At 40.8% G+C, this 13,327-nt stretch overlaps 1 protein-coding gene across 1 annotated transcript in view; it reads right to left on the reverse strand.

Annotated features, from left to right (window-relative positions):
• The window catches only part of STK24 (serine/threonine kinase 24), a 96,366-nt gene that overhangs the window by 60,245 nt on the left and 22,794 nt on the right, over window positions 1-13,327 (reverse strand). The window contains 1 exon segment of the mRNA XM_073614409.1: window positions 1,436-1,492. Within this exon segment, the coding sequence (XP_073470510.1) occupies window positions 1,436-1,492 (57 nt within the window).

Genomic DNA, 13,327 nt, shown 5'->3' on the forward strand with positions numbered 1-13,327 from the left:
AAACGAAATGATTATACATACTGGAAATTAGTGATAGTCTTGACTTTTCTTCTCTTTTTCAAACAAATGATGTTTTTTTTTATTTTTTTTATTTATATTTTATTTTAGGTGAGAATGCATTTAATGTCAGGGGCCGCAACATTTGGCCGAAGAAAGAATTGAACATGACAACACAAGTAGAACAGGGTCTAGAAAAGGATTCACAGGGAGCACCAGGATGGATGGCGGTCGCTTAAAAATTGATAGATGGAGACAGAAACAAATAATGCTTTTAGTAAAAAAGGGCTTTGCACAACACAACACACCATTTTGTCAGCATTGGGTACCACAACACACAAGTGGTTTATTATTTCATTTCCTCTGATTTTTGTCTTTATTTTAGATGGGTAAATATTAAATACTACATATAGACCATTGATAATTACATATCCAGCCAGCAGGTGACTCTATCCAACTCATCTGCTCGATTTTTCTGAATTCCAATTGAGTACATGAAAAAAAACAGCTAATGCTCTTTTGCCTCCTTTTAGGAACCCCATAATGTTCTGTAGCAGATGTGCAACCCGTATTTTAAGCTGAGCTCCACAAATTATTTGTATTACACGTTTACAGTGGGCCAGCTTGGCACAATGTGGATATGCATATTTCATACCCAATGGAAAGCTGGGAAATTACTGTAGTAGTTGGTGCTACTCTGGTGATAGAACTTGCCTGGATGGTTGCAGCTGTGCGAGTGGTTGTCCCACTTCATACGGGGGGGTTGCTTGCTCGGCACTGCTGCCATTCATAGAAAGCTTTGTATTTTTTTCATTGACTATAAGGTGGTTTCTGATTGGCTGAGGTGGGGGAAAAAAAAAAAAAAAAAAAAGGAGGAGTAGTGATATCACGGTCTCCACCTTGTCAAATCAGAGAACACCATCACAGCTCTTTTTATTGTTTTAGAAGTGTGGGTGGTATACAAGGTCACAGTTATTAACAGTCCTTCCAAACTAACCAAACGGTCTTGAACATATATTGTTCTTCCTTTCAGACATACCAACACTTTATTTAGTAACAAATACCACAGACCACGATCATGGTAGCCCTTAATTCCATTAATGGCAGACAGTAAAATCACAACCAAGCTTGAGCCAAGAAAGCAGAACAGCCACCATCAGCTTTAAGAAAGCTGTCCATCTAAAAGTCTACTTGAACAAGTAGACAATGATTAATTGCCTCTGCAAACCTATTTACAGTATAGGTCTGCAGTACATTTGTTTTCTTTAGATGTCATCCGATTAGTGAACTTAAATAATCAGCTACAATCATCAGAAACATGCAGTTTGAGAGGATGAAAAGAATACCTTTGAGAAGAATTGTGAATTCAGAAAGATTGTTATGAGAGATATATTAAACATGTCACACTTAGGATTAAAAAAATAACATTTATACACACCAGATCCAAAGCAGATCCTCCTCCGAGGTATTCCATTATAATCCATAATTTTGTATCCTACAAAAATAATCCACATTAAACATATGCAATATTCATTATTACAGTCTTATACCATGCCACATTTTATAGATGTTAATTTCAAGTAATAAGAAGTGCTACAGTAATTACAATGGTTAAGCATGCCAATTTTTAATTTCACTAGAGTGACATAGGTCTCACAAACTGCCTCACTTAAAGGAGCTGTCTAGGCAACATACAAAAACAAAAGACATTTCCAAGGGTTACCATCATAATGAGACACACATGTTTAGGATGAAAGGTCCTGATTTAACGGAGCTCTCCACACCTGTCAACCACCAAAGTACAAGCAACCATACATCATAACGGATTCACATGGAACAAAATAAACTGCAGAGGCATGGCAGGCTATGGAAAGAAAACTATCATGGACAGGGTAGCAGTCAGCATCTCTAGGAATAAAATACATAAAACCTCTCAATCTGTGTTTAGAACTTGATTAGTTAACTTCAGGGAAAAGTATTACAAGCTAGGAAGAGCAGCCCGGTTTGTGCTGACTTTTTTTTTGTTCACCTATCACCTGTAAAAAGCAGTTCCACCGTTTTCCCTTTTAAGCCTCAAGCACACAGGACAATTTGCAAACTCTCCTAGAAGCCTTTCCTCCTGGCAGCAGCGTTTTAGCAGAAAAAAAGCCTGATGATTGTAAAAGCTTTTAGGCGCGTTTACAGGCGTCAAGAGCCTGGGCGTCAATTAATTTATTGGCCAGAATAATATCTTATTCTGGCCACTGAAATGAATTAATGCTCAAATGCTAAAACACGCCTAGTGTTTAAACATGTTTAGCAGCGTCAAGCTTTTTTTCTGCCCAAACTCTGCTGCTCCTGGACGCACTGACAGTGGGGTTTTTTCCTGCCTCTAAAAGCCCCGCCACTAAATGCTGCTATAAACCTATGCATGCATGGACACATAGGGGAAAAAAAAACAAAATTAAAAAAAAAAACAAAAAAAAAAAAAAAACAAAAAAACAAAAAAAAAAAACGATGCCCCTACAGGCAGCTGCAAAAAAGTCCAATGAGGCCTTAAAGCGGGGGTCCACCTATCTATCGTCTTTTTTTTTTTTTGAGTTCATTCACAAACTTTTATTCTCAGCATTACATACTCACATATTGTGTGTAATATGTCCGCCTGTGTCAGATTTCGTCGGAAAGAATAACTTATATTATTCACTGCAGGCGGTTTCCATCTTCATTGTGGGCACTTGAAGCCCACAAGCATTTATTTCCTGGATGTGGTGAATGCTGTGCTCCCAGCATTCACTGCTCGTTCCCGCACATGCTCAGAGACATCCTGGGAAGCCTGAGACTAGCTCCCAGGAGACTGTGCGGAGTCTGGGAGAGACTAGAAACACGCCTACTCCCACGGGAGGAGAACCAGGAAGTGTAAAGAAGAATAGAAAAATAAAAAGGTAATTACGGCGATTTAAATTTTTTTAAACGGCATGTCAGCATCTAGGCAAGGAAGAGAATACATACAGATATTGTTCAAAATTTGGGTGGAACCCCGCTTTAACATCAAGTGACCTGAAGCCACCACTGTGGCTGTGAGCACCAGTGCTGTTATCAGAAGAGTCTTCAAAGTAAACTCTGCTGGGGCTAGAACCCAAGAACCAGAGCTGCTGAAGGTAAAAAAAAAAAAATCTAACTTTCAGCATACTATATATTACACAACACAAATAAGGGTCAATTGCCCTCATCATCCCTCCCTATTGTCCTCTTGACTCAAAAACTGAGATTTTACTTAAAAAAGAAGTATGGATTTTTTTTTGAAGAATTATACTGGATGCTACATCTGTCCCTTCAGCCCACTGTCAGCTGAAAACGGGTCACAGGAGTGCAGAACAAACTGCAATCCTGTGATCCACAGGAGAAGTACAGCCAAACGAGCTGTAAATATTTACTGCAGAAACAGGGGTGCTTACTGTGCGCACTGTATGAACTGTATACAGCCTCAGCTACATACAGTTGTTTTCCCAACAGTGCAAAAGGAGCTTCCCATCCTACTCTCTTAATAACAGAGTCAAGCTGAGTGCTGCTCAGCCATTTACAGGAAGCTTTGTATTAAAAGAATGGATACAAAGCTTTTTCTGATTGGCTGAAGCGGAGATGTGGGTGGATGATGTTGCAATCTCTTCCTCTGCCAGTTGGAGGAAGCTTTGTATTTATACACAGAAAACAAAAGTTTTCTGTGAATAGCAGAGCAGCTCCCTAGAGAATACAATTGACCTCTACATACCAGAATTAATTCCAAAACAATCTATTTTGCCCTATATACTGTGCATCACAGGAACCATGTAAATTGATAACATTTGAGCTGCAAATCAAATAAATACAGTGCCTTAAAAAAGTATTCATACTCCTTGAAATTTTCCACATTTTGTCATGTTACAACCAAAAACGTAAATGTATTTTATTGGGATTTTATGTGATAGACCAACACAAAGTGGCATATAATTGTGGAGTGGAAGGAAAAATGATAAAACCATTTTTTTTTTGTTTAACAAATAAATATCTGAAAAGTGCGCTGTGCATTTGTATTCAGTCAATACCTTGTAGAACCACCTTTCGCTGTAATTATAGCTGCAAGTCCTTTTGGGTAGGTCTCTTCCAGCTTTGCATATCTAAAGAGACATTTTTGCCCATTCTTCTTTACAAAATAGCTCAAGCTCTGTCAGATTAAATGGAGAGCATCTGTAAAAAGCAATATTCAAGTCTTGCCACAGATTCTCTATTGGATTTAGGTCTGGACTTTGACTGGGCCATTCTAACACATGAATATGCTTTGATCTAAACCATTCCATTGTAGCTCTGGCTGTATGTTTAGGGTCGTTGTCCTGCTGGAAGGTGAACCTCTGCCCCAGTCTCAAGTCTTTTGCAGACTCTAACATGTTTCCTTCTAAGATTGCCCTGTATTTGGCTCCATCCATCTTCCCATCAACTCTGACCAGCTTCCTTGTCCCTGCTGAAGAAAAGCATCCCCACAACATGATGCTGCCACCATGTTTAACGGTGGGGATGGTGTGTTCAGGGTGATGTGCAGTGTTATGCCGCATACACACGATCAGAAATTCATCCAGAAAAAGACCGATGAGAGCGTTTGGTTGGAAAATGCGACCGTGTGTATGCTCCATCGGACTTTTGCTGGTTGAATTCCAGCTAGCAAAAGATTGAGAGCATGTTCTCAATTTCTCAGTCAGAAAAAGTTCCTATCCGAAAATGCAATCGCCTATAACAGTTCCGAAGCACAAAATTCCTACGCATGCTCAGAAACAATTCGGCGCATGCTCGGAAGCATTGAACTTCATTTTTCTCGGCTCATTGTAGTGTTGTACGTCACCACGTTCTTGGCGGTCGAAAGTTCAGTAAACTTTTGTGTGACCATGTGTATGCAAGGCTAGCTTGAGCGGAATTCCGTCGGAAAAGCCATCATATCTTTTTCTGACCAAAATCCGGATCGTGTGCACGCGGAATTAGTTTTCCGTCACACATAGGGTTTTGCTTTTAGGTCAAAAAGTTCAATTTTGGTCTCATCTGACTAGAGCACCTTCTTCCACATGTTTGCTGTGTCCTCCACATGGCTTCTCGCAAACTGCAACCGGGATTTCTTATGGCTTTCTTTTAACAATGGCTTTCTTCTTGCCACTTCTCCATAAAGGCCAGATTTGTGGAGTGCACGACTAATAGTTGTCCTGTGGACAGATTCTCCCACCTGAGTTGTGGATCTCTGCAGCTCCTCCAGAGTTACCATGGACCTCTTGGCTGCTTCTCTAAATTAATACTCTCCTTGCCTGGCCTGTCAGTTTAAGTGGACGGTCATATCTCGGTAGGTTTTCAGTTGTGCCATAATCTTTCCATTTTCAGATGATGGATTGAACAGTGCTCCGCGAGATGTTCAAAGCCTGGGATAGTTTTTATTTTTTTTTATTTTTTTCTTATAACCTAACCCTGCTTTAAACTTCTCCACAACTTTATTCCTGACCTGTCTGGTATGTTCCTTAGCCTTCATGATGCGGTTTGTTCACTAAGGTTCTCTAACAAGCCTATGAGAGCTTCACAGAACAGATGTATTTATACTGAGATAAAATTACACACTCTATTTACTAATTAGGTGACTTCTGAAGGCAATTGGTTCCACAAGATTTTAGTTAGGAGTATCAGAGTAAAAGGAGGATGAATACAAATGCACGCCACACTTTTCAGATATTTGTAAAAAAATGTAAAAACCATTTATCATTGTCTTCCACTTCACAATTATGTGCCACTTTGTGTTGGTCTATCACATAAAATCCCAATGAAATACATTTACGGCTGTAACATGACAAAATGTGGACAATTTCAAGAGGTGTGAATACTTTTTCAAGACACTGCAATGTATATGGTAACCTAACAAAATTTCAGTTTTGACTTCACTGGGAGTCTGCCCAATACAAGGACCCACTAAGGGTGGCCATAGCAGCACCTCTTTATGTGTTGCTTTTTTGTCTGTGGTGTAGGCTCCAACACTGTCATCATGTTCCAGTCACTAACCCAGAACTCACATTGCAGTGTCATCCATGTTGAATCCCTGGCATCATCTATAGTGTATTTCCTTTAAAAAAAATAAGTTTTAAATGATGTGTACTATTAAGTAGCATTGCAACCAAGCATAAGTTATAACATGTACCCTATGTGCCTACTCCAGGAAGGGTAGGTGCCTATTTCAAGAGAAAGATGGTTAGGGGTGGAGGTGGAGGTAGCGGTGGTGAGGGGAGGGGGTGGAGTTTGCATCAAGCTGGTAAGTATTAAATAATGGAAAAAAGATTTAGTCTAAATAAATCTGGTCAAAGCATATATATGTATAAACCCACCATCTGCATCCCATGGCATCTAAGCGTAAAAAAACAAAAAAAAAACAACAAAAAAAACCCCACACTGGCTATTGATATCTTCTATAGAAAGATATTCATTTATTTCTAGTTTTATGGCATATTGTAGGCCTATTACAGAAATGAAATTGTGCCTCACAGTAGACCTATTCTTTAATATGGGTAGATTTGATGGCAAGTATAGTAGGATTGATTGAAGAATGATTTTAACCAGAAAAAGGCGAGGGAATGAGGGAAAGAATACTGAGACTATGATGATGATGATCTGCACTTTGTCCTCTTTCTGGGCAGTTTGAATGTGTGATCGTTTTTTTCTTATATGCAAAAAGATGACCAGTCTAGGGGCCTCCCCACCTCCCTTGAAATAGCTTTGGCTCCTGAACTTTCTATCCTTTCTATCACAAACGCAGCATGGCCTTTTAAATAAATGAATATGCTCACTTCATCTGGCAGTAAGCGGGAACAAAAGATGTCTCTTGCATGCTCACATTTATTTTAATGGCATAGTTAGATTCCTACCAGGAACATGTTTGTGTTGTTTCCGGTTCACACCAAGAACAGTGTTCCATCTGCATTTCTTATTCAGAGACAGAATTGTTTAATTTTTTGTTTTGTTGTGGAGCTACTCAATGGGCTCCTTCAAGTAACCAAGTAGCCCGCTGTTTTCAAATTGACAACCCTTACATAGAGGAATATAGATACAAACCTAAAGCACATTGAAATGGTTTATCTAAATTGAAGAACATGTCTTAATATAAATGTCATTTTATTAGCTATAATTTTTTAAAGCAGGGAAAAGCTGTGCAGCAACACCCTGGAAATGAGAGGTCATAGTGATGCCTCCACCCATGGCTTCACATTTCATAGTCACACCTTTGTACATTTACTTCATCACTGGCTTAGTACTGACATCTTTCCTCTTGTTCGGTTCTTTTATCAACAGCCAAAGAAAGGTGTGCAGTTGTGTTTAAAAAAAACGGAATGCTATTTGCTGCCCAAAAAAAAAAAAAAAAAAAAAAAAAAAAAAAAGCAAGGATCATATTTTTGATACATTTGCCTAATCAGTTAGTGCACCTTATTTTGTTCACAGTGGGGGCGATTTACTAAAGCTGTCGCACATGGAATCTAGTGCAGCTCTGCATAGTAAACAATCAGCTTCCAGTTGTTTTTTTTTGTCAAAGCTTAATTGAAAAAGCTGAAACTGATTAGTTACTATGCACAGCTTAATACTTACCTTAGAACAAAGCCCTCCAGCGGCACGCTGTCACCGATGAGAGGGCTGACATCTTCCCCAGGTCTTTATACCGGGTTTGCAGACTCCAGCTGTGTAAGGCCACTTTCACACGGGTGGAGGACCATTCAGGTCCGCCTAAAAAACTGACAGGCGGATCTGAATGGTCTATGGAGAGACGGATGTCAGCAGTGACATGTCCGCTGACATCCGACCCGCTCCGATCCGCTAAAGTGTGACGGAGGAAAACCCTACCTTTTCCATCTGTCTGCGGATCGGATGAAAACGGACTCTACGGTCCGTCTTCATCTGATCCCCCATAGAGGAGAGCGGCGCTCTGACAGGTTGGTCTCTGCACAGTGTGCAGGGACCGACCTGTCATCTGTCTGCTCAGCGGGGATCGACGGAGCGATCCCCCGCTGAGCAAAGCGGAGCCCGTACACAGACACGTCCGTGTAAATGAATGGCTCCCACGCATGGGTGCCGGAGCCCTTGTTTCCAGCATTAAGCTCCGTGCCGGACTTTCAAACCGCATGCGCCGGTAATGTCACCAGCTACATCCAGGGTGAATATCTCCTATATGGTACAGGTTTAAAGAGATATTCATTTTATCTGCAGGTAAGCCTGATTATAGGCTTAGCTGTAGGGAAAAAAAAAAAAAAAAAATAATCACAAAGCGGGCTTTACTACTGCTTTAAGTTGAATTTTCAAGCAAGTTTTGGATAGATAGCAAAGGGATGGAATAACTTCTCCCCCAATATTCTTTACAAGCGTTTCCTATTTAAATTGCCAAAAAAAAAAATCTACCACCCCCCTTAATACAATCACCTGTATCAAATCCCCCAAGCAGGCCTGTACATACCTCCCCCGAAGGCTGCGGCCTCCTGCGCTGTTTGCAGCCCAGCTAGTAAACATTTGCTAGGTTGCCTGTTTCTGAGCACTAATTCTCCAAAGACTTGAATTGGATGTTGCTCCTGCAGTACAGGTACGGCCCATTTGAGTCTATGGGGCCTTCTTGTGCAGGGACAGCTTCCATCAAAGCCTAAAGACACAGGTGTTTTCTTTTTAATAGATTCCTTTCAACATGTAGGGAGAGTGGAAGGCAGCGTGAAGTCTGGACCTAAAATTGCAAGCAAGGTCAAGCTGCATAGATAAGATAATCAGACCTAACCTCACAGAGCCCTCTAATTTTCTTTTAAGGTACAGCATATCTAAACCCAAAAACAAAAAGTAATATATTGCAACCTAACAGTCCTTAGATGCGGTGGCTGCATTTGCTTTCATTTTTCAGGCTAAGATCATTTGAAGCAAGTACAGAATTGATCTTGCCAGAAATGCATTGTCTTTGCCATTTCCTGTCAGCTGAAAAGGCCAAAAAAAACAAACCTTATCCATGTAAAAGGAGATGAACAAAGCCAGACAAATTTGAAATCTAGCTTAGACAACCACACATACCTCCATAGATACAGCAGAAAAATTAGTGCAGCAACAAACAAAAAGGGACAGGAAGTGCACTACTCACTAAATTGAAAAAGCCTGAAAAAAAAAAAAAATGCACCACCACATCTAGGACTGGCAAATTGCAATGTATTAAAATGTTTGCTTTAACCCCTTCCCGACCAGCCACCGCAGTTGTACTGCGGCAGGTTGGCTCCCCTGGGCGAACCAACGTAACTGTACATCAGTTTGCCTTTTGACCACTAGGGGGCGCCTAAAAGAAAGCTCTATTTGTGGGGGGAAAAAAAAGGATGTCAATTTTGTTTGGGTCCCATGTCGCACGACCGTGTAGTTGTCAGTTAAAGCTACGCAGTGCCGTATCGCAAAAAATGGCCTGGTCATTGAGCAGCCATATCTTCAGGGGCTGAAGTGGTTAAAGTGATATTTAAAAAAAAAAAGAAGATTTTAGTAACAAACACATTATACTTACCTGCTCTGTGCAGTGGTTTTGCACAGAGCAGCCTCCTCTCCTCAGGCCCCTCCCTTCTGCCGAGTACCCCCACAGCAAGCAGCTTGCTGTGGGGGCACCCGAGCCGAGTCACTGCTCTGTGTGTCCATTCAGACATGGAGCCACAGCCCCGTCCCCCCATCCCCTCATTGGCTCACTGGCTTTGATTGACAGCAGCGGAAGCCAATGGAAGCCAGGAAGGAGAGTCCCGGGCAGACGAGTCACTCATGCAACATCACTGGATAGAGATGGGGCTCTGGTAAATATTAGGGGGGCTGAGGGGGCTGCTGCACACAGGTTTTTTATCTTAATGCTTAGAATGCATTAAGATGAAAAAAACCTTCTCCCTTTAGAAACACTTCAGACCCCTTTCACACGGAGGCTGGGGGAGGGGGGGTTTAGTGGTAAAGCGCCCCTTTACCTCGGTTTTGGCGGCGATATGCAGCTGCTAGCGGGGCGCTTTTAACCCCCACTAGCGGCCGAGGAAAGGGTTAATAGCGCCCGAAAAGAGCCGCTGCCGAAGCGCTTTGCAGGCGCATATTCATTTTAATGGGCAGGGCAAGTGGAGGGGCGGTGTATAATACACCGCTCCTTCACCGCCCCAAAAATGCTGCTTGCAGGACTTTTTCTAACGTCTTGCAAGCGCACCACCCCAGTGTGAAAGCACTCGGACTCTCACACTGGGACTGCAGGGGAGGCTTTTTTCAGGCGCTTTATAGGCACTATTTATAGCCCTATTTTTAGCCCAAAAGCACCTGAAAAACGATCCAGTGTGAAAGGGGTCTTAAGGTCTAGACCCACTTTTAAAGGGTCAATCCATCCAAGCCTGAAATTGTATTTTTTTAGCTAAATTTTGAAATGTTAATGTCTAGACATTAAATAACAGTAATTAGTAGGTAGCTATCCAGGAAAAATAGTGGGGCACCAAAATAAACATTTTGATGCCAAAACCGAAAATTCAGGATGCACTTGGCCGAAAATTATGCCGAAAATTACAGTTTTAAAAATTATACAGTTAGGACCATATATATTTGGACACAGGCACCACTTTAGTTTTTTCCCCAGGTATTTACCAAAACATATTCAAGCTATAGTTATATAATGGATATGGGCTGAAAGTGTTTAATTTGAGGATATGTACATCCAAATCGGAGGAAGGGTTTAGGAATTACAGCTCCTAAAGGGGGGTTCCGGCCGCAATATTTTATTTTTTTTTAAAGTCAGCAGCTACAAACACTGTAGCTGCTGACTTTTAATAAGGACACTTACCTGTCCAGCGAGCCCGTGATGTCGGCCCCCTGAGGCCGATCCGTCCATCGGATCGGCCACCGGCGCCTCCATCTTAACGAAGTGAAAACAGGCAGTGGAGCCTTGCGGCTTCACTGCTTGTTTCCTACTGCGCATGCGTGAGTCGTGCGGCGCTTTGTGAATGGCCCCTGGTTTTCTGGGACACACAGTTCCCAGAAGGCAACAGGGCTGCTCGCCGAAGAGAAGGAAACGCCGCAGAATAGGAAGAGGCAGATTAGAAAGACTGCCTAGCAACAAGGGTTTCAGGTAAGTTAAAAAAATAATTATTTTTTTTCAATTTTTTATTTATTTTTTTTTAAGATTTTTGATGCAATTTTTTATTTTAGGGTGACCTTCCACTTTAAGACTAGCCACCCCCCCCCCTCCTTTTTCAAGAGACAAAAGTAATTGGACAATTTAATCTAAAGCGGTTTCATGGCCAGGTGTGCGCTACTCCTTTGTTATTTCTTCATCAATTAAGTAGGTAAAAGGTCTGGAGTTGATTCTAAGTGTGCTATTTGGAATCTATTGCTGTGAACCTACATCATGCGTTCAAAGGAGCTGTCCATGCAAGTGAAACAGGCCATTGTAAGGCTTCAAAATTAAACAAATCCATCAGAGAGATAGCAGCAACATTAGGAGTGGCCAAATCAACAGTTTGGTACAATTTGAGGAAAGAAGAATGCACTGGTAAGCTCAGCAACATAAAAAGGCCTGGACGTCTACGGAAGACAACAGTGGTAGATGATCGCAGGATCCTCTCTATGGTAAAGAAAAACCCATTCACAACATCCAGACAAGTGAAGGACACTCTCCAGGAGGTAGGCATATCATTGTCAAAGTCTACAATCAAGAGAAGACTTCACGAGAGTAAACACAGAGGGTTCACCACAAGGTGCAAATCATTCATAAGCCTGTAGTATAGAAAAGCCAGATTAGACTTTGCCAAAAAAACTCTAAAAAAGCCAGACCAGTTCTGGAAAAGCATTCTTTGGATGGATGAAACCAAGAATAATCTGTACCAGAACGACAGGAAGAAAAAAAAAAAAAAAAAAAAGTGTTGAGAAGGCTTGGAACAGCTCATGATCCAATGGACACAACGTCATCTGTAAAACATGGTGGAGGCAGTGTGATGGCATGGGCATGCATGGCTTCCAGTGGCACTGGGTCATTGGTGTTTACTGATGATGTGACAGAAGACAGAAGCAGCTGGATGAATTCTGCAGTGTTTCCAGATATACAGTCAGCCCAGATTCAGCCAAATGCAGCAAAGTTGATTGGATGGCGCTTCACAATACAGATGGACAATGATCCAAAATACACTGTAAAAGCAACCCAGGAGCTTTTGAAGGTAAAGAAGTAGAATATTCTGCAATGGCCGAGTCCATCACTTGATCGCAACCCAATTGAGCATGCATTTCACTTGCTGAAGGCAAAAGTAAAGGCAGAAAGACCCACCAACAAAGAACAACTGAAGACAGCTGCAGTAAAGCCGACAAAACCGTGGACTTTTGTCTGAAGGGCGTTGGCACAAACTTGTCTTGTCTTACATACAAACGGCAAGGAACGTTGGCCAACAAATACGAACGTAGTGACGCACTATGTTGTTTTTCAGCTCTTTAGTGCCACCCTTTGGGCTCCTTCTGCTAATTTTGTGTTAGTAGAAGTTTGGTGAGTGTTGATTCGCGCTTTTCAGTTCGCACTTTTCAGTTTGTTTCTGAACAGCCGTTCGTCAAGCAGACATGTTGCGGAATCGGAGGAGATAACGTGTTATTTATTATTGGCCTTGAAATTATTGCTTTGACAGTAATTTTTGGTTGAATAATGATTTGATTTGGTATATTTTTTATATTTTTTATATTTTTAAATGCATAGAATGCACTTTTTGGTTAAGTTCTAATGGCAGATAGCATGTCTAATTTTATTTGTTTTTTTTTTTTAATGCACAATAAAAAAAATTGTGGAGAATAATACTTGGCTATGCAGTTACATTTTAAAAAATACAATGTAAAATTAACAAGGGACACCAACTTAGTTTATCTTTGATCTTAAAAACTACGGGATAATGGTGTTGTGGTAACTTGCCCAAAAAAAAAAAAAAAACAAGCATAATAATATTATTCTTGATATCGCTAGGAAAAAAAAGCCTTTGAAAATTTGTTTGCAATAACTCCATCAGATAGTTTTCTATTTAAGATACATTAATAATTTAGTTGATTTAGCATGAAATTGAGCTTAGTTATGTAGCATGAGGCTGTATATTCTGCAATATTTAAAATATTTATTTTTTTGATAAACTCATTCAATGAATCCAAGCTCTGCAAGCTGACATAACATGCACTGCATTGATGCATTCACACAATTTCACAGTAACCACAAGATAAAGCAAAGTTCAGGAATATTCCTTTATCCCGTTGTTTTGCAAATCTATGTACATTACAAACCGTACGATTGAATTGGTTCTGATATTTTACTAACCTGACAGCTTAT

The sequence above is a fragment of the Aquarana catesbeiana genome, linkage group LG02 (genome assembly GCF_042186555.1).
Source record: "Aquarana catesbeiana isolate 2022-GZ linkage group LG02, ASM4218655v1, whole genome shotgun sequence".
Taxonomy (NCBI): Eukaryota; Metazoa; Chordata; class Amphibia; order Anura; family Ranidae; genus Aquarana; species Aquarana catesbeiana.